Source organism: Poecile atricapillus, chromosome 1 (assembly GCF_030490865.1).
Source record: "Poecile atricapillus isolate bPoeAtr1 chromosome 1, bPoeAtr1.hap1, whole genome shotgun sequence".
Taxonomy (NCBI): domain Eukaryota; kingdom Metazoa; phylum Chordata; class Aves; order Passeriformes; family Paridae; genus Poecile; species Poecile atricapillus.
This window is the reverse complement of record NC_081249.1, coordinates 78,596,511-78,622,848: the sequence shown is the minus strand read 5'-3', so window position 1 is coordinate 78,622,848 and position 26,338 is coordinate 78,596,511. Positions and strand designations below refer to the sequence as shown.

At 46.4% G+C, this 26,338-nt stretch overlaps 2 protein-coding genes across 7 annotated transcripts in view; one reads left to right on the top strand and one right to left on the bottom strand.

Moving 5' to 3' along the window:
* Positions 1-2,558: 2,558 nt before the first annotated feature.
* On the top strand, positions 2,559-14,585 carry ENDOD1 (endonuclease domain containing 1). 2 transcript variants are annotated; one of them, XR_009276254.1, is made up of 3 exons: positions 2,559-3,244; positions 8,860-10,296; positions 13,487-14,585. XR_009276254.1 is itself a non-coding variant. In XM_058828032.1 (2 exons), exons 1-2 carry the CDS (start codon positions 2,951-2,953, stop codon positions 9,991-9,993), a joined length of 1,428 nt encoding a protein of 475 aa, XP_058684015.1. In that variant the 5' UTR covers positions 2,559-2,950; the 3' UTR covers positions 9,994-13,185. The 2 variants fall into 2 exon arrangements, 1 of the variants encoding a protein (XP_058684015.1); XM_058828032.1 differs by lacking the exon at positions 13,487-14,585 and having other exon boundaries at positions 8,860-13,185.
* Positions 14,586-17,712: 3,127 nt separating this feature from the next.
* SESN3 (sestrin 3) overlaps positions 17,713-26,338 on the bottom strand; it is a 44,707-nt gene continuing 36,081 nt past the window's right edge. For 3 of the 5 annotated variants that reach the window (XM_058853081.1, XM_058853116.1, XM_058853105.1), the window contains one exon: positions 17,713-26,234. In XM_058853081.1, the coding sequence (XP_058709064.1) occupies positions 26,148-26,234 (87 nt within the window). In that variant the 3' untranslated portion in view covers positions 17,713-26,147. The remainder of the gene's footprint in view (positions 26,235-26,338) is intronic. The other 2 variants (XM_058853091.1, XM_058853099.1) reach the window with 2 other exon arrangements.

The window sequence follows — 26,338 nt, the reverse complement described above, 5'->3', positions numbered from 1 at the left end:
GGCACATGGTGTGACTCTTGGGGATGTCCTGTGCAGGGCCAGGAGCTGACTCAATGATCCTCGTGTCCATTCCAACTTGGGATATTCTGTAATTCTATGGTCACTTTTCTCATGTGTCCCTTTGGCCACGTCACTCTGCATCCTCCCTAGGTTCGCTCTGCTCCATCACATGAAACATCAGGTTCTTGCCCGCACTGCTGACACTGCTCAGCTTATTGCACTGTCATCCCTTGATGGGTTTGGAGAAGGCAGCCCCAGGTCCCGTGAGGCCATACAGCTGGCACAGTTCATGCTGACACCACCAGCTAACACTGTCCATTGCCAACCCAATGTGTATTTTGCCAGAGCCCTTCTGCTCACATCAACAGCCTTAGGGCTGTTTTGAATCTGATCTTAATACTCCTTTTGGCATTAGCCCCTGTAGGCATCACTCCCTATCACTGCCTATGGGCATCACTCCCTGTGATGCCTGTAAAAGCATCTGATAGCAGACAGCTACTGCAGCACCGAGTCATCAAAACCTCTGGCCAACTCTGTTTCACTGTGTTTGAGTCCTCTGTCTGTGGTCCCTTGGCTGAGGAGGTAACCTTCCCTGGGTAGAGCAGTCCTTTTATTTTCATCTTTTCAGCATGGTGAGTGCCACAGCATGATGATGACACTAGTCCCCTTAGTGATGTTAGCAAGAGAAAAAAATACACAGCTCTGTGTTCAAAGGGTCACAACAGCTATACTAAATTAGATAGAAACTGGAAAGGCACTTTGCTTGGACAGAAAATCAAACTGGGAGCAGAGGAGTGGAACTCTGTGCTGACTATCAACTGATACTCCTCATGGGAGGTGAGAATCTGAAGCTCCTGCTTTTCAGAATGAGTCAGGTTTATCTGTTTGCTGGTAAATGCAGAGCTAAATTGGAAGACAGACCCCAGCCTCACACCCTGAAAGAACTCCTCAGAGTTTCCCAAAAGCCCATAAAGGCCCTTGAGGCTTAGAAGACAACTTGGGGCTGTACATCTGATGCGACAGAGGTGCTGCTTTGAGGCAGGAAGTTGATTCACAGGTCCAGGACAGAGGCAGGATGTTTCCTGGTGGAAATCATTGATCTACTTAGCGTGCTAGTGCCTGCTGTCATGCACATCTCGAGACACCTCATGCTGCCTTTTCATTGTATTAGGACCATGCCCATCCTGAGGTAATTCATGTCAGCCATGAAATGGAGTGTTTAAATTCATTGTCTGACCTAGCTTTGCCTGAGTAGAAGGGCTTACTGTTCTTATGAAAATATTTTCTTCTGCTGCCCAGGTAATCACAAGTCTGGGATCAGAAAAGCACCTAACAGCAAAGGTTCAGCTTCAGTTCTTGATTTTCCAGGATCCTTTTTACATTCAGGAAAATGAAATTTTATGTCTGTGTTTTCCTTTCCACCACCTTTCCTGAACATGACTAACTCTTTCTGTCAGGACTGGGTGACCAGTCATCTGCCTGGACCAACCCCAAGTCCACTTACTGCATTTCCTGTTGTTCCCCAGCCTTTTCAGCCTGCCTCTGTCTCCCCTAGCTGATATCACCACACCAAGAGGTGTTGACGTATTTCCTTGTCTTGATGCTTCCAGAAGTCATCCCTGAGTAGAAGAATGATAGTCATACAGTGCAGTCTATTTTTAGCCTTTCATAGACTCCTTCTCTGTCTTTGGGCAGGCACTTTAACCACTCGCTGTCCCACTTCATAATTTTTAATATGGACATAATCCTACCATGTCTGCAAAGTACTTGTGGGATGGTAGCACTTGGGAGGTTTTTTGCTTGGAAATTGTATTATAAAAGGGACTTGTGCCCTATTGGCATCTAGGATTTTTTAAAATTGTTTTCAACACAGATGATCACATCTCACTTCTTGGGTGGGAAAATGCTGCCTTTTCTTGACTCCAAGGTACTGCTCTGTAATCTCCTTTCCATCTCCTCTATTTTGAAAAACACTGATTTTCCCAGTCACTAAAGGAATACTGTTTTTACCCAGCAGTAGCCAAGGTATCATAGGCAGCTATTTATTGGGTTGATGGTTTTTTTGCTGAACATAAACTCAAAGGAGCAGCTTCATTTCCTGTTTTTTGGCCAGTTCCACAGGTTTGGCCAAAATGTCCTGTGGTGGATGCTGATTAGGGGTATGTGATCCGAGGGTGTTCATCCTCCTGCCTGTTGTTAATCTCTTCTGAGAAAGGGTCTCCCAAGATGAGGTGATACTGGAGGGTTTTGAATTCCCCATACAGTGCCAGGAGAGATGGGAGGTGAATGCCGTTCCCAAGCATCTAAGCAGCATGTGGCTGGCAGCAGCAGTGATGACAGACACCCCAAAAAGGGACAAAAGGGGGCTCCCAGCAGTTCCAGTGTTGCCACCTCTCTTCTTTCTCTCCTTCTCCTTTGGCCAGGCTCACAGCTGGAGAGGACAGCTAATACCTTCTTTGGGGTGGTGAATCTGACTTTGCAGCATCCCCTTTGACAGCCTCAGGAACATTTCTGGCTGTGTCAGCCAAAATTCCTGCCGGGGACTGCTGCAATGCAGCACACCACACCCCCGCCGGCGCTGAGCCCCAGCCCGGACAGCCGGTGCTGCTCTGCTCCAGCCCTGCCGCTGCCATAGGCGTCCCTCCTCCTCTTCCCAGCGAGGCCGGATGATTTCAGGTTGCTTGGCATCGTCTCCTGCGGGCAGTTGGCGTCCGCAGCGTGTGTCAGAGCAGCCTGGCGCACGTTCGCTTTCCAACGAGCAACGTGCTGCCTGCAGATCGCGCTGCCTCCCCGACGGGATCGGCTGTGGTTTCGGATTTCATTTCCCTCGCACGCTACACCCGAATTCCAGACGCTTTCTGGCTTCGCTGCTGCATGGACTCTGTGCGTAAGTCCTTTGCCGTACCCAGCGGAGGCAGACGGGGCTTCCCTCGGCTCCAGGGAGTGGACCATGAAGACGTCAATTGTATTCTTGCTTTGCATCTCAGTTTTCCCAGGCTTTTCCCAGGGCAGAGTTGTTAGAGAGGATGAAACTGGTTTTGCCGAGTGTAACGTGTTCTTCCCTGGACAAGTCCCACCCGAAGGATTTACGGAGCCGTTCCATGTGAAAATCTGTCAGCAGTACAACAAAGAGCCACGCTTTGCAACCCTCTACAGTACTAAGGACAAAATCCCTCTTTATTCAGCTTTTAAGTTTACAAAGCCAGCTCAAAGTGAGGAGGAGAACTGGCTGGTTGAACCGCAGGTAAGGCAGCTTTTTCTTCGCTGTAATGCAACTGTTCCTGGAGAACATTTCTTTTGGGGTGAAGCTGGGGCTAGAATTTTGCAAAGGAGGCAGGAACTCTGCTTGTTGAACTTCTTTTTGTGTGAATTTAGCATGAGCAGAACCTATTTTTGTGCTTGGAATTGAGCAAACAAATAGTTTCTTGTCCCAGGGAGCTTATAATGAAAACTGAGAGGCTGCTGCATGAACGTGCAGTGCCAGGGGAGAGGAAAGCCCTTTCTGACACCAGTGATGTGTTTGTCCTGCCCAGCCAGCTCTTGTGGGCAGGGAGCACTGGTGGTGGGTTAAACATCGCAGTGTCTAGTTCAAGTTTGTTCTTGCCAGTATGATCACAGTGTTGATAGGGGTTCTTTAGCTTCACTGGGCAGAGATAAAGCATCCATTTGTGGTTCACCAAGTTGATGCTGCAGGTTTTCAGTGTGTCCCAGTGCTGTAGACTGAGGTAGGAAAATGAGTTGCTGTATCCTGGGGCATGCAGGCTTCAGTCAGGTCAGAAGTATGCAGTATAAAATGAATTTTGCCAGAGCCTCAGTGGTTTTTGTCTCCCCTGACACTTGGCATGTTTAAGCAAGGCCTTCAGACTGTTCAATTTAAAGGAAATCCTTAAAAAAATGGTGGTGCCCTAAGACAACTTTAGCTCTCCTTTTTTCCACCCCCATGCTTTAGGTTTTTCAGCAGTGATAATGAGGAATATTGTAGCAACATCAGGCTACCCCATTTGAGCTCAGGGAAGATGTTCAGTGTGCAAGGGTGCTTTTTTAGGGCAGGAATGCAGTTTCAGAGCAGTGTGTTAGGAGTGTGGCCCTCAGCTACTGGATATTGCCACAATCAAAGCTCACCCCTCTGCCAGGAGAATGCTGTGCTTACTTTTCTCGTGTGTGGTGATGAGATACTAAGGCCACAAGGCCACAGGCATTGAAGACAGGCGATATTAAGTAGTTATCTTCAGCCTAGACTGTGTTCTGTCTCTCTGGGCTGTGTTTTGAGTTACAGGAGTTTCTAAGGGCCTTTTGATCTGAGCTCCTTGCACTTGACAGGCAAGCTGTGGGAGCTTGCCCTTTTAAAACAGAGGAAACTTTTTGCAGACTCTGTCATTACTGACTTGTTGGAAGGGTGGCAAATATTTAAAGCGTACAGGGGACCTAGGCTGGCAAGAATCTTTGATCAGTGCCATGGAGGCAGCAAGGTAAAGCAGCAGAGATGAGATCCTTTCCCATTTGCCTTGACCAGGGCACCCTTCATCACCTCAAGCCCTCATATCTCCTCCTGCTTCTTGTGGTCCAGCTCTCCCAACCTCCATAGGTAGGCTCAGAAGCTGTCCCTGCCATGGAGCAGTGGGTAGCCTCCTTCCCCTTCACCCAGTAACTTCAATTCCCCTGGACCTCCCTTTAGCTGGCTTCTCTGCCCTTCCTGCTCCATCCCTTTTGACCCCTTGTCTTGGTTCCTGCCAGCGCTCCAGAGTCCCCAACCTTGTGTGTTCTGCCACCAAAACCTTTTGCAGCCTCAGAAATAATAGGACAGGTGCTACCTTTATTTGCTCTGGCTTCTCCAGAGCAGCCTCACAGGTTGACAATAGTTCTTATTTGACACTAATGGGCCTCCTTCATCTGCTAGTGAAATGCACATGTCTCAGAGGCTGGAGTTAGCAACTCTGCAGTTCCCTGGAGGAACCTCTGACTGAGACAGAAAAGTACTAGGACCAAAAAAAAAAACAACCTGCAGAAGAATATATAAGGGAAAGAAATCAAGAATATGAAAAATTGCCATTACTCAAGAAATAAGTGCACATAGCCCTCTCTCAGACACTGCCACTTGGAGGAGAGAGTGGGGAAGAGCTTTCACACCCATTATGTATGTTCTACCAAAGCTAGATGGCTGCTGAAGTGAACCCTTAGCAACACCTGCTCTGCAGCATAGCCCAGTGAGCTCATATCACCAATTTTCTGGGTAATTTCCTTGCCAAGACAGGGATAGCTGGGTATGAGCTGGCTCAGCTGCACCGTGGCATGTGCTTGCACATGGAGATGCAGACACACAGCAAAGGGAAATAAATCACTATAAAAACACTCTCAGCACTCCAGTGAGGGCCTCAAGGTTGTCATGTGCTTTTTTGGGGGGATAATGATGTAAGTGGTGAGGGCAACATCTTGCTCCTTCCTCAGGAATGTCTGCCTGAGAAACAAGTGCCAAATGTAGCAGATAGCCCGTAATTGGGTGAGAAGTGTGAGGAATGTCAGTGCCACCCGCTGCAGATTGACAGCTGGAAAGAATGAATTAATTCAGCAATTAGTGAAAAATTAGAGAGCAGGAAGGGTAGGCTGATGAGCAGGGTACTGATGGGACTCCCCCAGGCGAAGGTCTGAAAACCTGCTCTGCTACAGAATTCCTAGGGGTTGAGAGCAAGTCACTTAGGTGTCTTCTACCTCATTCCATTTTGGTTGTCTGAAAATCTCTGTGTTTGATTCTTTCTGTAGCTTAGACAGTGATGGAAAACTCCGGAGTTGCTTTTTCTAGCCTAATTTATGAGGGGCTGGATGAATTACCTTGTGTTTTCATTTGGCTAATGGCTACCACCAGGCAGATGACCAAGGTGGGATTCTTGCCCAGCTATAGTGCAGCTACCTCTGAGTTGCTCTTGCAATCTCTCTTGGTAAAGTGTCAGAACAGGCTTTTCTAGAGCCACTCGAGAATGGCCCACTACAGAAACTTCAGCATAGGATGCATTGTGCCTCTTCCCTGAGGTATGAATCCCAAACTAAGGCTGGACCAAACATTTCCACTGCAATCAAAGTTATAAGGGTGCCTGAGGAAGTAGCGGTGGGAGAGGGAAGCTGAAGTTTGGGGATCCTACATACCAGGGCAGGGAAGGTAGGGGGTGGCAGTGTCCTGCCTTGTTAAATGACCAAACTCAATGGAAGTTGCCTGCCCTAAGAACTGTGTGTTGCCACACTTTTAATCCCCCTCTGCCTCTGTCCCATCTGTGAAACTACACCCTCCACTTAATGACACACATCAGTATTGTTATGTGTTAACATCACTACAGGCTTCAGGCACATAAGTTATTTTTAAATCTCCATTCCATGATAAGGAGTTTACCTGTCTGCTTGGATTTTGCCCTGAGCTGTTTGGACAGGTGGCTTCATGGTTGACTCCATGGACACAGATTTGTTTGGGGGTGACACAAGCCAGAAGCTTTTTGAAGCAGGGATGAAAGGTATCTTGCAGTGCAGATTAGATGCAGTGCTGAGACGGCCTGCCTTTGGGACTGAGCTGGAGGAGGCATGAAAATCTCAGGTACACATTAGTTATTACAAACCATAATAGGAGTTATTATAAGCATAATTAGGTGATGTCAGAGTCTTACACATGAACAGCACACAGCTGCATTTTTATCATATTCTTTTTTTATTGCACCCAAATAATCTCAATGGTATGTGCAAAGGCCTGCATTGGACAGGTAACCAGGGACATATTTTCTTGATAGGCTCCTCAAGGTTTGCATGCAGCAGCTCATAGGGAGAGAGAAATTACGTTTATTCTGCTTTGTGTAGGTTGTCAGCTTCTGCTAGGAGGCAGAGCTGATCAATCGTAGCTCTATGTATCCTTGTAGTATGGTGGTAGTCACCAAGGGAGTGAGATGGGTGAGTCTCTGAGAGGATGTAAAACTCCAAAGGGTCATAGCACTGAGGAGAGTTCCTGGGCACAGCCTCACAGCTGTGTCCAATCCCCCTTACCACTTCCATGGGATTAAACACACTGGGTGCATCCCTTGTCCCGTGACACACCATCATCTCATCGGAAGGGGAGAATGGCAAGGGAAGGGGGACAGGAAGAGACAGCAGTTTTGTGGAATGCAAAATGTCTGGCTTCATCAGCCAGCTGCAGCCTGTTTTTTGGGGTGACTGAGGAAGAGAAGCAGAATAAGTCTTTTTTAAGCAGTGCATTTAGAAGAAGCTGTGACTTGTGCATCAGCACATGGGCATCGCTATGGTCCTCCCAGTCCTGAAGCAATAAGGACCAGATGCTTAAAAAAAACCAGTATGAAAACTCCTTAGCAGGAGGTGGGGTGATGCAGCCCTCTGCAATAGCCAAGCTTGGCACTGCGACCAGGCTTGGTGCAGTGGGAGCTCTGTGCCTTGACTGCAGGGGTTTGGCTGATGCAGGAGGCCAGCCAGAGCTTGGTTCCCAGGTGAGGGTGATGGACAGTTGCTGACACTGCCCCTTCCACCCTGACTCTCAGCACAGGCTGGTGAGGAACTGTGAGGAGGTGATGTGGCACTAAGAGGATGCAAACTCTGTGTAAGGTTGCAAGGACATAATTGGATATCTGTCCAAGTACACTGCAGGGTGGTCAAGAGACAAGGATGGATGACCTGTCAATGATTCAATGTAGACCATGAACTGTCTGCCATAGATGTCTCCAAAGTGCACATTAGATACTGCAGTAAACAATTTATAGGCCAGGGCAAAGGCAGAGGGTTTAATCGGGACAGCACAGTGCTGGGACTGAAGGGCAACACCTTCTGAAGCAGAGACTACAGAAGGCAGTGACTGCCAGAGATCGTCTGCCACCCCTGAACTTCTGCCAATATGTTCACCCTCTAATCTGAGGAACAAAATGACAATTTGGCAGAGCCCTCTGGAGCGGCTGCAGGCAGTGTCTGACAGAATAACTATGGATCAGACAGACTTGTGGTCACCTGAGAAAGACCCTGATATTTTGTCTCCTCCCACTGCTCTTTACCACCTCTGCCTGCCCCTTCCCTGTGTGGCTCCAGGACAAATTCCTGCTGCAGTAATTGCTACCTCTGGCTCCACTGCATGGGAACCGCAGACATAAGCAGGTAGCACAGATTGCATTGAGGACTTTTGGGGATGGCACCCTCACCCATGTTATGCCAGGAGCTGTGTGGTCATTAAGGATGAGGTTCAGACTGTTAATGACAGGAGGATACTGATGACTAGCCCTGCAATAGCCCTAGGGGCTCACTGCTGGGTCTCCTGTTCAGGAGGGGTAGTTCAGGTCACCTGACATGATGTCTGGCTTCATTCTTGCTTCTTACACAATAAGTAGGGAGAGGTAAATGTCTGCTCTAGACATCTTATCCACCTTGGCTTTTTTGGTTTATTTTCTTTCCCCATGGCTTGAATTTGATAGTTCAGAGGGGCTTAAGATGGCATGGTTAAGTTCTTAAATGGCCTGCAGTTACCACCACAGTAGGAGGTGAAAACATGACCCTAAATCTAGCCATCAATTGGTCTTAAAAATCTCTTCTAGGGCAAATTAAAAGTTAGAGGCTTGGTATATGATGTCTGGTGAGATTTTGAAGTCTGTGGTGTGCTGTGTACCAGACTGGAGAGTTGCAAATATCCTTTGGAGCCTAAACCAATGTGTTTGGCAGAGAAGTTAAGTAGAGAATGCATTCCTCTGAAGAACTTCAAGGAAAGTAAGGATATAATCCAAGGCACAGCGTGTACTAGTAGTCCTAATGAAAAGTATACATCAAGGCCCATTTTACACATTGTTTTCTAGGAAGGTGAATTGCATGCAGTAACACTTCTCTCTACTCTTTCAGATAGATGATCCGGAAAACGACTTGCATGAAATGGTGCATGAAGCTGATATTGGTGGCACTGTGGCCAACCTTGGTGCAAATCAAGCCCTGACCTCAGACTACAAGGGCTCTGACTATGAGAGAGGCCTTCTCAATCCCAGTTTGCTTAATGAGGAGGATTTCCAGGTGGCCACTTACACACTCACGAACGCTGTCCCTCTGAGCCCAGCTCTGAGCAAAAGCTGGCACAGAGACATTGGGAAGGTAGTGGAGCAAGCTCTGACCCCTCACTGTTCCAAGATGGATCATCTATATCTCCTTGCAGGTGCAATTCCTTCCAGTGTCCAAGTTAATGGCAAGGTGTCAGTGCCAGAGAGCCTCTGGCTGGCAGCCTGCTGTGATGCTCCAGAGGGATGGTCCCTGGGACTAGTGAAAAAAATCAATGATGAAAACAGCTTGGAAGACCTCACAGTGAGAGAGCTGGAGAAGCAGCTTCTACCAGGAGTTCACTTGTTCAAGGGCAACTGTGGGGAAAACAAACAAAGCCAGGAGAAAAGAGAAGCAGTATTGCAAGTTGTCAGTGAGATCCGTTCTGGAGAGCAAGTAGGAGCAAGTAACAACCAGGAGACCAAAGACAGTGGTTGGGTGAGAAGAGTGGCTGGCATCATTGCTACCCCTTTCATCAAACTTCTGGAACTCCTCATCTACATCTTTGTGGAGCTGGTGAAATTTGTGTTTTATTTTCTGTGGCTTGTTGTAAAGCAAGTTGTTGGTACAATTCTGGATGGAGTCTACAGCCTGTGGAATGGGATGGTGTCCTACCTTAAAGCCATCAGTATGGTGCTCATCAGCATCCCCTATGATGTTGGGAGAGTCATCATCAACATATTTCTGGGCTTCCTCCAGATTGTTCAAGATGTGGTGTCCCTCACCTACAGGATCCTGAGCATCCCTGTGGGGTTCGTCCTTCACCTTGCTGCTTTCCCTTACCACTCCATCTGTGCCATTCCCTCTGTCCTTAAAGACATGGCCACTGGGATCGGGGGCACCTTCTTGCTGGTCATCGATGCCACAGCCGCGGTTCTGCATGGCTTTTATTACCTAGCTGGTCACATCGTCAAACGGTTTGTCCCTAAAGGCTCTTCTGATGACTGATAGGGACAGAAACCAAGGCTGCAGATACATGGAATGAAGGAGGAGTGGAGCAATGCTTTAAGATACGTGGCCAAATGCTGTCAATTTCATTCTGGTATTTATTGTAGTGACATTAAGAAAAATGAACTGACTGGGGAATAACTAGGAGGCCCAAGGCAATGCCACTCGGGACCACCACCACTGTAACTCGAGTTCTGTCTGTTGTAAAATGTTTGGGTTTTATCGGTGCAGGCCACAAAGTTTCTGTGATTTGCAGGTGTCAAGATGCTTCTTCTGGAAAATGCACACTAAATGTGGTACGAGGTAATTTCTTTTTGGCTGTGATGACACTGAGACTTAGGCAGTGGCAGTGAGTTCTGCAGAAGCCTATCCCTTCCAAGGAGCAGATGGTGGTGGTTAGGGGGAGGACAGGAGTTACAGAGGGTTACTGGGACTTGATGAAAGGAGAAGGAGGCAAGAGTGCAAGGACTTGGGGCTGGAAAACAGCAGGGAGTAGGGTGGAATGGGGGCAAGGTCCTGCTGTTGGCTGCATTGCTCATTTCTTTGGTCTCCCACTGGTAGAGGGGATGCAGCTGGGTATATCTCATAGTCTTCAGGCCTTTCCAGACATCTGAAATTGCATGGATCTTGCTTCAAAGAAGGACCCACTGCCCATTTTTTTGCATGATGGGAAGGCATTTTTCCTTAGCCATACCAAGGTCATCTTCCCCCAACCCTTCCTTGCTGTCTGGTGACCACTGAAGGTCTGAACCCTGAGTCTTCAAGATGTGGTAATCCCTGAAGGTCTAAGCCCATGAATGTCTTAGCCCTGAAGCCCTCCTGTCTGTTCACAATGCTCAGCAGATCTGGGAGCCACACTTTTGGATTCAAATCTGTTGCCACCTGCCTTGTCTCCCTTGAGAGCTGACTGCTCCTGAAGCATGCAGGGGACCATGGACTGTCAGGTGGGAGGAGAGGCAGAAGGGATCCTGGGCTGCAGCGCTTGTTTTGCTGTAGGAAGACCTGCCTGGTGAGCCTACACACAGACACCTTAATGTCAGAGGTGGAACCAGCTCCTCTTCTGTACTGCTCATCCTCTCTGCTCACTCTTCACCTCTTCTTCCCTCTGCCAGCATGAACCATGTCCCCCAGCATCTGCGACACTGGAGCTTGGGCACACATCAGGGCTTTGCAGGGGACCAGCAAGTGTTTGCAGCCAGATGAGGGGGACAGAGACATCTGCCACTGCTGGAGAAGAGCACAGGAGTGCTGCCCTTCCCTAGGGCTTGGCTCAGCAAGGGCCTTTGGATCTCTTGGTGCAGTTGACTGCAGGAGGGAGGCTTCCTGTCTCAGCAGGATTTACTTTGGCTGGACTCCAAGAGGCATTTGGGAGTCCTTCATACATGGTTGCTTCCTTTCACACCCATCTGTGTCTCTCCCTCCAGTGCCAGATTGGTGTGGACCCCTAATCTACCATAGCATCCCATAATGAGTGCCAGGAGTGAGCAAGCTGGTGCTGCCATCCCAGTGCTATGTTGGTGGTGGCCTGTCCTGGGTTGAAGAAAACTCAGTTACTAACATGGCAGTTTTGCCTCCCTGCATCATGTATCCTGCAGCAAGGCTGAGCTGGCATGGATAGATTTAGAGGGAAAAGGAGATTTGGCTGGTTCATGATGGGACAGAGGTGTTTCTTTAGTTCAGGGGCTGTGTTCAGTGTAACCAGATGTGTGTGCCAGCCCAGCACACCTTGGCCTGGTGGCACCCTGTTCAGCAGTGATGCAAATGGAAAGCTGGGGATGCCAATGATGGTGACGAAGTGGGGAAGCAGTGGCATGAGTGGAAAGAGAGGATGATTCCTTGTCTCACCCTTCATGGGCTACCGCTGGTTTATGGAGAAAGAGAGGCTGTCTGCAAGCAGAACTGGCTTTGCTCAAAAGGAAAGGCAGCTTTTGTGTGCCAGTATGGGTTGTAGTTGGGTAAAGTCAGTGGTGTTTTGCTATAGGAATGCTGAGTACAAGGGGCAAGGTCACTGCTCCTAACAGGCAGAGAGCAGCCAGTGGCTGCTCTCTAAACTGAACTTTGCATGTCTGCACTCAAACATGCCTGATCTGCTATTAAGACAGCTGTGGAGCTGATTTCTCACTCCTTCATGAGACCCTGTCTCAATCCTGGTACTCCTCTAGGGCTACGTGGCAGCTGTCAAGGCAGGAAAGAAGCCAGCTCAAGCCCTAGGGGATGCTAGGATGGGGTGAGAGGGGCCCCAGTCTGGGGGCCCCAGGATCCCCAGCAGCCTCTGAAGGCACGTGTGGTGGCAGCAGCTCTCAAGTGCAGCCCGAGCACTGGGGAGAAGGGGTAGCTGCCCCCACAGCTGTCTTGCACCTTCTGTGTGGCCTTATTTATGACCCATCTTAGCCGTGTGGCACTGCACAGCAGCCAGCCATGCACTTGCTGAGGCTCTGTACCCAGAGCAGCTTCCCTGCACCTGAACTCCTGCATCCCAGGTCCACCAGCATCTCCTGTGCAGCTCTGCAGATGCAGTGATGTGGGAGCTCACGTGCTGATAGGCAGCAAAGCTGAGGCACCTCAGGAGGTCTGCATTGTCAATTTGCCACCACTGTTGCTACTCCTCCTAGCTTGGGCCAGCATGTCTCTGCTGCAGCCATGACTTCTCACAGCAAGTGTACAGTCCTTGAAATCTAAGGCATAGCAGCTCTATTGGATTTGGGCACATGTGCAACAGTATTATTAAAATTGTCTTAACATGCTCAGATTTTAAATGCTAAGAACAGTAACTGGCATGGGGCATTTCTCTTCTGTGCTGCATGTCTGAGCAGGCAGTGGGAAATCTGCCTTGAACATCGAGCAATTATCACAAGAAACATCCTGCAAAAAAAACACTGTTTGAGATTCTTCTTATCTAGGCATGATTTATGGCTCCTGAGCTTTACTTTCTCCTTGGAAACGTATGGCTTCAACAGAATAAAATGACTTTTCCTAAGAGAGGCTGGTATCACTTTCTGTCACAGTTGCAAATGAGATAATACAACCTAGGGTGTCCTGACTAATCAAGAAAACACCAGCAGCACAGTTTTTCCTTGTAACAGCTTGACATCTGATATTAATGGCTCTTTTGTGCTTTTTAAATACCTTTCCTTTCTCAAAGCACTCTAAGATTCAATTGATTAAGCTGCAGAATAAATTGGTAAAAGCTGAGGTGTTGCAGGCAGTGAATATGACTCTTGTGTGTGCCAGGAGAGGGGACTGTTTTATTCTTGTGAGATGCAGTGAGATGCAGCTGGAGTGCAGCATGATAGCCAGTTTTCACACAGAAATCACAACACAGCAGCACAGTTCTTCACAGCTCACAGGTAGAAACTCCCTCTTGTGCAGTGCTGGTCCCTGGACTGGCTTTGTCACAACTTCCTTACCTTCCCTGACAGGAATAATTATAGTCCACTGAAAGTATAGAGGTCCAGTGATGAGTAAACCAGATGTTGGCACCTCTGTTTTGCAGGTACCTCTCTTTGGGCAGATGAACCCCTGCAGCTGAGCCTGCATCTGTCTCAAGTCTGCAGGAACTGGTGAAGCACTGGTACAGGTTCCCTGGAGAAGGTGTGGGTGCCCCATCACTGGAAATGGTCAAGGCCAAGTTGGCAGGCTGGATGGGGCTTTGATCAATGTGGTGTAGTGAGTGTAAGGCGTCCCTGCCTTAACCAGATCACCCCAAGCTTTGACACTGGGGTCTCTGCACCTCGGGGCGACCCTTGTCTCTGCTGCATATACCCTGAGGCTGGGCACCTATAATGGCAGAGGGACTCAGTAACCCTGCAGGACAGCCCCTCAATCTCAGGCCCTCTGGGTCACACCTCTGCTACCATCTCACGTTTTGGAGCTGCTCACCTTGCATGGAGCTCCATCAGCAGCTCTATCCCTCCCTCTGGTCAGGGAGCTGCTCCTGTTGAACAGGGAATTGAGCCATGCTCGCTCACAGGTTGTCTCTCCAGCATAGTCAGTGCCAGAAAATGGAAAGGTATTGGGAAATAAATACCAGTGTAACTCGTTTGGCCAGGAGAGATTGTCTGGGAGCAAGGAGTGTGAGGTGTGTCCAGGGTGTGTGTGTATTAGTGAGGTTGCGATACTGTGGGTTTGGCATGGGATGATTTCTCTTTGCTGCACAGACTCCTGGGCTGTTGGACTTCAGTGGATCTCACACTGGGTAACATCTGCTGTTGATTTCCACAGAACTGGTGTTTCCAGCCAAGCAGAAACGCCTAAAGACTTTCCAGTGGTGTTAGTGTTACAGCTGGTTGGAAAATCTCCAAGGAATTATATTCTGTCAGAATGGGGTGATTTATCATACAGGGTTATTTTCATGGCAATTTACCATTTTTAGTGGAAAATATTTTTCAAGTCCAGGTTGGAACAAGGACAGGAAACATCCAAGAGCAGCCCAGGGTCTGGATTAGCAGTTTGGATGTGGACATTCAGCACCCACTCCTGCCTAACAGCAGGTTTGGCAAGTGAACGTGGCTCTTTCTGCCTCAGAGGCATATCCTTCAGCCATGGCCCATCTTAGCACATGTGTGATTTTCTTCCATTTTTAAGGGTGAAAAAACCTGTCTCCTTTCCAAAAATACTGAAATTGTGACAGTATTCCTGGGATGTAGAAGCCATTTTCTACTGAGCCAGCAGCAAAATTGCCTGCAAAACTGAAGCAGAGGCTTCAAATTCTTTTGCAGTATCATCTTTATTAATAAGTTGATGTTTTAATCTAATTTAACATGGTGAAGAATGGACATCTGGAGCAGATGTTACTATATGACTTTTCCAAATCCCCAATACCTGCTGGTGGAAGATGGCTATGGACCAGTGCCAGGAGCTGCAGCAGGTGGGAAAGACCCTGCTGGTGGGCAAGGGAGGAAATGTGGGAGAAGAACATCAGACTAAATAAAAGGAAGAAATTTCTTTTAAAATGAAGGTAAATTACCTTTGTTTAAGGTAATTTAAAGGTGAGTAAAACCCTGGTACAAGTTGTCCAGAGAGACAGTACGTGCCCCAGGGCTGGAAACATTCAAGGTTGGGCTGGATGGGACTCTGAGCAACCTGATCAGGTTGAAGATGTCCCAGGTTGAACTATGTGGTCTTTAAAGGTCCCTTCCAACCCAAGAATTCTATGATTCTGTAAAACCAAGTGGTCAGTAGCTAAACAGTGAACAGTAAGGGCTGAGAAATGGTCTCTGCTTGGTCCTGACACCAAAAGCTGCTGATGTGAGTGAAGCAGCTCCAGAGGGATGATACATTAGACTCATGGAGGCATCACTTTCTGGATTTATTCCATCTAAATGTAGGCATCTAAAATTTCTTCTCTGCAGGCACAGAGGGGTCCCTGTGTTCATCTGGGCACCTCAGCTGGGTGCCTAAAGCTGGGACCAATGAAGCTTAGCTGGGGTTGCTGGCTGATGGGGTTTGTCCCACCCTTGAAGACCCTTGAGGTGTCCATTGACATGGTTCACGCAGATGATGGTGCAGGTGGGATGGCCTTTCCCACAGCCTCTTGGAAGACTCTTGGGTCACTAAATCCTTCCATGCAGGTAGGACTAATACCAGGGTCTGATGCCTCCTCAGCGCTGCTGGCCATGACCTGCAGTGCTCACAGCCACGTTTAGGTGATGGTGGGGGTTGTGTGTGGCCTGGTTGAAACAGGGGATTAACCACTGTGTGCACCTCAGCCACACGGGTTGACCTCTCCTGTGTGGAATGAATCCAGCTCCCAAAGAACTTGGCCCACATTTTTTGAACTCATGGAAAACATGTGCATTTGTGGAGTGGGTGAGTTCAGCCCTCACCCTCAGGCATCTGCAGGAGGTAACTGTACACCTTTGCACAGCAGGTGACAGCCTGCACTTGAAAACAGCACTACAGTCTGCAAAACTGAAATGAGTTTCTGATGCAGGGGCTGCCTTCTCAAGGATCTGTGAAGGCACAGAGCCCATGGCTGCAGAAGAGGCTTGAACAGTAACAGTGGCTGTCCTGGTGTCAGAGGGGTGCAAATCTGAGGCTCATCACCACAGCAGTTGAGGACAACTACTCAGATGGAATCATTAAGGTTGGAAGAGACGTCTAATATCAAGCCCTGCCATTGACACAGCACTACCAAATGCTCTGCTAAACTGTGCCCCTAAGTGTCACATTCACATGCTCCTTGCACTCTTCCAAGGTGGTGATTCACCAGCTCCCCAGGCAGTCTGCTCCATCCTTTCAGTAAACAAATTTTTCTTAATCTCCAAACTAAACATCCCCTGGTGCAACCTGGGGCCATTTCTTCTTGTCCTGTCCCTTGCTACCTGGGAGAAGAGACTGACCTGCACCTGGCTACAATAAATTTTCACCTGTGATCGAGGACAAGTGAACAGGCTCTCAGGCTCCAGTGATGTAGGGTAATTTTGTCCATCCCCAGATGCTGTAATACTTGGGATCATGTCCCCATTCCCAACCCATGCAGGGCTCCCTACCTTTTTCTCGGCCATGGCCCTTTGCCAGGTCCCAGGGACATCCCACAGTGGTCACCAATGGGCTGCAGGGAGATTGTCCTGCAGCCACTCAGTGTGGGCACATGACCATCCCTGTGGTGTGATCCCTGGTCTGCCACCACCCTTTGGTCTCCAGCATGGGCGCAGGGGGCAGGGGATAGATGGCAGCAGAGTGGTGGCCTGGGAGGATGGTCAAGGAGGTCCTGGGTGCTGAATCACCAGCACACAAATGCTTTTGGCTTTGAATTTCCTGTGGGGAACCAGCTGGAGAGGTGAGGATGGGGTGTGAGGGAGCAGGGCTGTCTTCTGCCTGTGCTGGGTACCCTCATCTGAGCACTCACACCACATACTGGGTGTGAGCAGGGACCACAATCAGGGCAGGGCTCACTTGAGGGTGGCACTGTCCTGCTCTGCTGATCACCCATGCTCTGAGACCTCTAGGGGTTAAAGCAGGAATTCCACAGCAGCCCTTGGATTTGAGTAATACTGAAGGATTTTTACCTTTTTCACACTGTTGCTGGTGACATGGTCACCTTCCCAGTCCCGAGCTGCTCTGGCGACTGGAGGTGACAGCCACACCACCTGTACCAAGGGGCCTGGACCTAAGATGACCTAAGATATTTTCAGTGTTTTGGAACTCCCACTGAAAGCAAATAAATAAGCACTTTATATATGTGCAGATATTTATATACATACATGTATTTATTTTATTGTGATCTGTGAATCCTGCAGCTGGAGATAAAGTTACACCTGAAACATCCCAGGTCTGCAGGTTGTGTTAACTAGTTTAGTCTTTCTGAGGGGAAACAATCATCTTCCCCATCACAAACTTCCCTGGTGATTCCTCAGCACTAAGTCAGCTTTCTCTGGGGATGGATGGGGCAGAGGATCTGGGGACTTGGGGGGGCAATTTTACTGCTGGGTAAGCTTGGCACTGCCCTAAGCCAGCACACTCAGCACACATTTCCTCTTGCCTTTGCATGCTCTTCCTGTTTTTATGGCTCTCACCCACTTCTGCTCTGGGGTTTGCCCAGGTCTCCCTGGAAGAGGGATTAAATAATCTCTGTATTGAATGATACATAAATTAAAACCCACTACAAAGGCATGGTGAGGAAGGACACTTCAAGGACGCGATTTGTCCCAAAACACAGGATGTTCTGCTCTAGAGATGTGTTCCCCAGCATGTGGCAAATGATGGCTCAAACAGGAGTCAGGTTTTATCCGTTTTATTTAACCAATGAAATTCCTACTGATAACAATGAAAGTAATTTCAGCAAGTATAAATGCGATACAGTTTTAAACAAACCCCATTGTTCCGTACCTATAAATAGATTTTTCAAAACCTCATAAAAAGTGCAGATTTATGAATTGCTGTTAAAATGTTAATACGTGATTCCTTTGTTTAAAAATGAGTTTTTGTCTCTTAACTCACAAAAAAAGAAAGTTCCTTCTGCATCTGTTCAGATAAATTCAAGTCGGGTAACTTAAAAAACTAACAAAAGTCACACACAAAAAATTCCATCCCACTAGGTCAGTCTGTCCTTTCAAAAAAAAAACAAACAAAACAAAACAAACCCAACCAGCAACAATAGGAAAGAAATGATAAAAGCTGCTGTGGTAACCCACAGTGAGCTCCTCACAGCTGCCTCACCTTGCAGGCAAACCTCCTGTGAAAGCATGGAGCCCATGGCCTGTCTCTGGAGCTCAGGACAGGTGGTGACCTGGGAGGCAGGACAGGAGATGTGTCACCTGCCCACAGGATGCTGTAGGGACTATGGGACCCACAGAGCTACCACACTTCCTCACTTCCTGGTGGTGGGAGGGAGCTGCAGTGTCAGAGCTTTGTCCTTAACCCTCCGTCCCAAAACACCTGCCTGGCCATAGTGCAAGGAGGCCGTGAGCTGACAGCTGCTGGGCTGGGCTGGGTACAATTTACCCCCTGTCCAGAGGGTCAGAGGGGGGAGATGCAATGAAATGCCCCTCTCTGGGCACGGCACTGCCCTGCCTGCTGCCCCAGCCAAGGAGGCTCAGACCCATGGCTGCCAACAGGGAGCCAATGCTGCTTCTTACCCCAGTGTGCCAGGCCCTGCTGTCAGCAAATCAAGGGCTAGTTTTCGCACTTGAGAGAGGCTTGGAAGCTTTTTGGCTGCAGAAGTGCTGTGACCACGTTTGTGGTCCAGCAGCTGGTCTGTCCATCCCTCTCATGCTTGCCCCATGCACTGGTGAGCAGAGTGTGGGAGGCAGCCAGCAGCAGGCTTATGGGCACAGGGGGCTGAAACAGACTTCGCTGTGTTTGGGTCTACGTGTGGACACACGTAGCTGTGGCTCGGACTGTGCTTTGTGCCAAGAAGGGCTCAGCTCACCCACAGTCGAGAGAGGTCAGCTGGTGCTTCTCCCTGTATCTACAGTGGTATTTTATCTACAGCAGGGTCTGTTTAGCAAGAGCAGTTTAAAGTGGCTATGTTTATCAAGTTTGCTACTTTATGAATTAAAAAAAAACGAAACAACAAAACAAAAAACCAAACCCCAACAACTATAAATACAAAGACTCTCACACACCAGACACTTGCAGCCTGCGTGACTCATAAACCGCATCAATATTCTGTTAAAAAGCTTATTCTACTTGGAACTATACATAGTACAAGAGACCAAAAAGTGGCAGTCGTGTACGGGCACGCTACCTGCCCCAGGGTGGCCCACAGTCAGGTGCTTCCTAAAAAATCAAGGAGTTACAGTAACATGGCACAGGACTGCAAAGCCGATCACAGCTTCTGCTTACACTGCATACAAAGTACCAAGGGGAACACAAAAAAGAACTGGTGTTAATACTGATGGATTAAAGAGTAACTATAAAGATCAAAACAGACGTTCACAGCATGCTACATATATTGCTCACAAACTTTTCTTTTTTTGTTTTAAAAAAAAGGCTAATACAAAACAAGGAGTTGGCAGTCTGATTTTCAGTTATGTCTGATAGAAAGATAAAGCATATACATTCATCGTGTGGCTTTCCAGCAAAAGGAGAAAAGGGTAAAACCGAGAGATTTCAAGTTTACAAAGTTCCTATTTTTCTAAGCTACAGTTAATATCCAGTTCTGGTCACAGTCGTGAAAAGACCTCTGACTGCACTGCCTCGCAGAGTCCAAGGGCTGTAGCCTAAATATTATTATTTTCCCCCTAAAAGTGGCCACATCACCCACCACCATGAGTGGGCTGCTCTTGCAGCCACCTGGGCATATGGCTGCTGGGCTGGAGTGAAGAGGTTTGGGTCTTGGTGGCACAACATGAGCATGAAGTGAGGAATGAGACACAGTTTTGGACTGTTGGTATTTGGAGCTGCTGCTGTTGCTGCCCCCCCCCAGACTCCTCACCTAGAGACACAACACTTAGTGATTGACCTATTTTGCCTTTAAACTCCCTTCAAAGGGCTGGCGGAGAAGAGAAAATGCAATTCAACAGCAGCAAGTTTTTCTTGGGCAGAATGGTTTCCTTCCCCTGGTCCATCTCTGGAGTAAGGAAAAGGCTCCAGCTCTGTTCCCAAAGAAGCCCTCTGGACACCTTGGAAGGAGGCATCCTCAGGCATCCTCCACCACCTCCCCTATGCACAGGCACACAAAAGAACCTCTCAGACTCTTCAGTGCCATTTCTTCAGCTGACCAATACCTCAACTCCTCCTGTGCTGGCCGTATCCCCTTGGGAGTGCCTGTGGTCCGTGCAGCCTGATGCCGACAACAGGGCTTGCTCCCCACAATTACTGTAACAATTGGGATCCCCAATACCTCTAACTACTGTCAGGAACAAGGTTTCTATTTTCCACAAGCCTTGATGATACTCAGTACCCTAGGAACACCCAACTCTGCCTCCAGCAGCTACTCTACAATGTGCATTTGGATTTTTTTCTCATAGATAAATGAAAAACCCAAATCCACTTGTTTCAGAGGCTGGATGCAGCCTGCCTGGCTGCAAGGCACCTGAGGGGCTGCCGACCTGATGCCCTGTAAGCCTGCCTGGCAGAAGGGGACCTCAAATTCCCTGTCAGATGTTCCTCTGAGAAACCTGCACAGCTGAATAGCTCAAGCATGGGGCATTTCACCAAAGAAAGCATTTCCTTAGTGGATCCACTGGATTTTTACTGTAACTCCAGAGATAGGCTTTGACACTACTAAGCAAATACTGAGTTTCATCCTTTTGAACCACTTTTAACATTTTCCTGTCCAGAAACAATCTACTACAATTAAGTGTTTCTAAAGGTGAGAAAGAGCCTCTGCACTTAACAACAAGCAGTGATAGAGGAACCTTGTTTTCAAGGTTAAGGCTGGGGGGTTGTCCCTGCAGCTGGGAGGCTGCTCAGGGTTGGGAACTGGGAAGACAGGAAGCACTTGATGCAGGACAGGGGTGGTGGCAGGTTGGAAAATGACAATTTTTCCCCTGATGAGCAGCAAAGGATTAAATATCTGCAAAAGAGACCTGATGCATATTGGGGGAGCAGCAGCACGACTACCTGCCAGGAAATGTGCTCTATGGAATAAATTAACACTGATCAAGATGCTCCTGAAGTTTCTTCATACTACTGTGCTCTCTCCATCTCTCACATCTGTAATCTATGCAGTAGGTATGAAATATTATATTTTTATTTGGAGATAAAACGTTTCACTTACAATTCCTAAATATAGAAACGTTGGTGGATGCATCTCTTCAGACAAACATCGTGCTGGGGGACATGAGGAACAGTAAATCTGAAGTTCAGGTAATGAAAACTGACATTTTGTCCAGCTCTTGGAATGATTGCTAACAGCAACTGATTCTTACAGCTCTATAGTCAGATCTGCTCTGGGAAAGTTCATTTACAATGAATCCACTCCTCCCTTCCTTTGTTTTGTGCAACATCACCCCTTATTTATGGGAGAAGGATCCAAACATCTACACAAAGTAACTGAAAGAACATCACTTGAGATCAAGAAGATCTGGAGTATTTCTTTTGATCCAAAAATTTTTAGTTCAGGCACACGCTATCCACTTACTACCATCAATGAATGTTTTCTGCAAGTAGAGGTTAAATAACCCAGCTCTTCTGAAAGGAGTCCAGATTCTGAATCATGAGCCTGAAATGCATGCCTATGTTCATGGAAAACACACATGCATGAGAAAGGTTGGGAACCTGTTCTGCAAGAGCAGTGGCTTACAGTTTAACTGCTTTAGGAGAGATTTCTCTAAGTCTACATTAAGTCCCCAAAACAACTCATTTCATTAACAATCACTGCAAATCACATGGACCTGGTACATATTATTCTTTTAGTCTCTATGGAAATTAATTTTATTCTATTTTATTTAGGTGACTCAGTTTCTTTAAAAATCTGACTCAAACATTCAAGTGGGCATCTTCTAGGATTTTGCTGAGTGCCTGGGTGCTTAAATCCCCATTGAAATTTAGTCAGCAAGCTGCTTTTTCCAAATCCCATGAAAATATCAGTATCACTACAAACAAAAATACACTTGAAGAATCTGGTGCTTTGACTTTTTGCACTCAAGTAAAAGAGCAACAAAATGTTTTTTGTTCTCTTCTGATCTGTTCTAAATTTATACTTATATTTGTAATTGTTTACAAATGTACTGATTTTTCTGTCCTTAAATATTTTTTAATACATAGGAAGAGCTGATAGTGGAGATTCTTTAACTCTTACAGCTGAAATACATCCTTTTCAAGGATCAAGGGAGGGGATCGTCCTGCTCTGCTCTGCACTGGGGCAGCCTCACCTCAAGTCCTGTGTGCTGCTTTAGGCACTACAATATAAGAAAGACATGAAACTATTGGAGAGTGTCCAAAGAAGGACTACAAGGATGGTGAAGGGCCTTGAGGGGAAGGCGTATGAGGAGTGGCTGAGGTCACCTGCTCTGTTCTGCTTGGAGGAGACTGAGGGGAGAGCCCACTGCAGTTACAGCTTCCTTGTGAGAAGCAGGGGCAGGCACTGATCCCTTCTCTGTGGTGACCAGTGATGGTACTCTAGGGAATGGCCTGAAGTTGAGTCAGGGGAGGTTTAGGTTGGATGTTAGAAAAAGGCCCTTCACCCAGAGGGTGGTTGGGCACTGGAACAGGCTCCCCAGGGAAGCCTGACAGGGTTCAACAAGCATTTGGACAGTGCTCTCAAGCACATGGTATCACTTTCGGACCTGTCCTGTGCAGGGTCAGGAGTTGGAATTGATGATTCTTGTGGACCTCTTCCAACTTAGCAAATTCTATGATTCTGTGATTTTCATTTTAGTGAAGGCTTTAGGACAAAGGATATATGTTTCAATTCAGCCTTGATGAAAATAAATCCTTCTACAGCTCACCAAAATTCTCATAGGACACCACAGCACTAGCTGTAGTAGCCATCTGCACAAGCTGCACCAAAATTTAAAATCATTATTTCTGTTTTAACAATTATTTCTGTTCTTGTATGATGATACTCTCATGAAGTTCGGCTGTGGGTAGAATGTTCTGGGAAATGCAAATGCTTTCTCCAGTTGGCACCTTTTTCACTTCTCTTCATTACCAAAAAAAATAGAGCAATCTCAGCAAGGACATACTCTACAGCAACACACATTTCAAGTGACTCTGCAATGATAAGAAGCTGTTCATGTTCAAAAGCTCTGTTCCCTACTCACAATGCTCCCTGTGCTAGCTGGATAATTTGTACCTATCAAGCTTTCTCTTCAGTAGACAGGAGACTGTACATTTTATTTTTGTGTTGGTCACGGCTGGGATTTTGTAGACTAACATGAATGCTGGTAATTACCAATTCCAATAAAGGAACACAAAGGGAGAGGATCTACACTTCCAGTGATTCTGGTACTCTTAAGCAAAATATTAATGAAAAAAGTGTGAAGATTCACATTCATGTGTGCTTTAAAAATGCAAAAAAAATCCAAGAACACTTGCACATTAAAAGTTGGCACAGTGTGAACCTAAAGCGTGCATAAAGTGTATGGTAGTGTTGTCTGACTTTAAACACCTATTCTGAACAAACATCTATTAAAAATCCCAAATTTGTGTATAAAAACTAGGCTATAAATTGTTGCACTATAAATGCAATACTTTGAAAAAAAATGCCACGTGGAAAACACTTCCAGATGTTTCAAGTTTGCATTTAATATTAAAGGAAAAAAAAAGAGAAATAGCAAACTAGTTGTACAATGACATTTCCTATGATGGAATGTCTTGCAGGCCATATGGGACTTGATATGGCACTTAAAAAACCAAAACAAAACACTGGTTTACTACAAGTTTTGTGAAGCAGTCCATTTATGGTTTCTGTATTTCAAATCTGCTCATGTACTTTGCTCATGAAGGCATTTGAGCTGGCAAGTATATTTCATAAGGAAAGAAGTAAAGGCACTCATGTTTCCAAATGTAAAACTCAACCTACTCCGGAAGTCTTTGCATTTCTGAGGGGAAACCAAGCCATCATATTAGTTACCCAAATCTAATTTCACCTCCTTTCCAGAGCTCAACTGTGCTTCTTGAAAACTACTTGACTTTTCAATGCAAAGAAATTTAAAGCAGTACTGAACAGTTCCCATCACTCTGAAAAACAAAAGTATTGCATGAAAACTTCTCTCAGCAGAAGCCATTAGGTATGGCCACTGCAATCACAAGAAGCAGGGGGGAAGGATCATAACAATTTAGAAAGCAAATCTAAGTTCACTTATATGAGCATCTCAGTAGTTCTGAGAAATCTTTGCAGTTAGCTACACAAGATAAATAAATCTGATGTTCTACCCGATGCTTTCTACAAGACAGACCAGTGCTGTCTGTTGGGTAGTTTTCTAAATAGCCAAATGACACTTAAAAAAAAATAGTTACTGATTTCTTCCTCAAAAGGCTTTCACATGCAGAGTCTGCAGTCTGAAAGTGCAGAAAAGTGTACAATCATCAGGCTTTCCAATCTGAAACGGACAGATAAAGCAGAAAAACCAACATGCAAAGTCAAAGCATGGATCAGGAAGAGGGAAGAAAAGAGAAAATAACTTTAGTAGAGTACTGGTCCATCGTTTTGTAAATGAAAAGTGTCAAAATATGACTGGTAGTATTTTTTTCTAACTGTTCTGCAATCACCGATGAAAAAAAGTCCTGCATTAACTTCTACAATCCAACAGAACATTAAAAATAAACCTGTCTGGTTAGTTTTGAATATATATCACAGAAATAAAAGTCACCCTCCTCAAAAGAAATATGAAAAGTTCAAACCAACAGACAAAAGTTGAAGCAGTTAACTTGTGTTCTACTGGGTAAGTTTAAGCATCTCTTTAGGCACTTCACTGGTTCATTAAATGCAATACAAAATAAAGCTATAAATATCAACATTTTGTGCTCTCAAAAATTAGTCAAAAGCAACAGAAAACAGCACAAAAGTGTGACATTTTTGGCAGCTTATTTCTTCCCTTCCCCAATATTACTGGTTGTCCAAAAATGCTTTGTTTTGGGGATGCTTTGGCATCTCAGTATCAGGTTGTCTTAAGCTGTAAAAGCTAAAACAAAACTGCTAGACAATAAAGAAATTTGGTTTTAAAATTTCTTTATGGCTATATAAGAAGGACACTTTAGCAGTGGCATGTCAGGGAAAAAAGCTTGCTTTCTTTCTAAATATTGCACTTTTCTTTTGTTCACTCACACTAATGCATAGAAACTTTTAAAACTTTGAATATTACAATTTCATGCTATGAAAAAGTTATGGGAAATAATTTTTATACATCCAATATGAAAGAATAGATATACTAGCCTTCCTTTACTTTCCTTAGTTAAAACATTGATAAAGAAGAGAGTGCAAAAAACCCCACAATCCTATTTTTGGTCAGCCTGTGTATTAATTTTATAGGTGCCAACTAAACAAATTGCAACACGTGATGAGCATGGATATTGTCAGGACAACTGAGGGTGACTGTCAGTAAAACAAGACTATGCATGATTGAAACACAGTAAGTGTGGCTGAAATGGCAAACTGTGAGGCCTCTTCTCTTTGTGAAGGGGCACGACAAAGCAGATGAATTTTGCACTTCAGTAGCATGCTGTAGGATTTACCAAGATTAATTTCACATTAAAGTGTGCTCGATGCTTGCATCCACATCTCGCATCACCTCCAATTGCTGTAGTAAGACAGTGACTGGCAGCAGTCTCCAGGACACACAGGAGAATCCAGTGGGCAATTTGATGTGGAACAGCCCCCGCGTCTCTGTCGCGAGTCACGACGTGATGGGACGTTCTCAGGACAGGCCGAACTGATCTTCTGCTGGACTCCACTCATCTGAAAAATGATTGCTTGGAAAAAGAAGTCTCTAAGCACTTCACTCCAGTGCTTAAAGAACAAAGCGCTAGGATTTGATACAATAAAACCAGTTTCAGGATCCTGACCACTGTGCAGAAATCCAGCCGGAAACAATGCAGAATAGCGCTCCTCAGTGTTACTTTTGTTATCATTAGTAATGTTAAGCATCAAGAAAATAAAACACGTCATTGCACATTACAGCCGCCAAGAAGCACGGCTAAACTTTGACACTAGAGAATTGAATAACCTGATGCTACATCACAAACAGCTTCTGGTGTGTATCTATTTTGAAAGGTCTTTACATACTCAGTAGAAGCCCCTGTACTCCTGGCCAGCGAGTGCTTCAGGTTAAGTGACGAGTTATGGCACGAAGGGCATACAGAAGTTCAGCTTGCATCCGAGCTTCCATCAGAAGTAGATTGACATGAACCTGTAAAAAAGTACATCAGCCATTTAGCTCACTCTGAATGCAACATGGTTTATTCATTCAGGCTGAAATTTCTATCCTTTAGTAAAGCATCGCTGCAAGGAAAC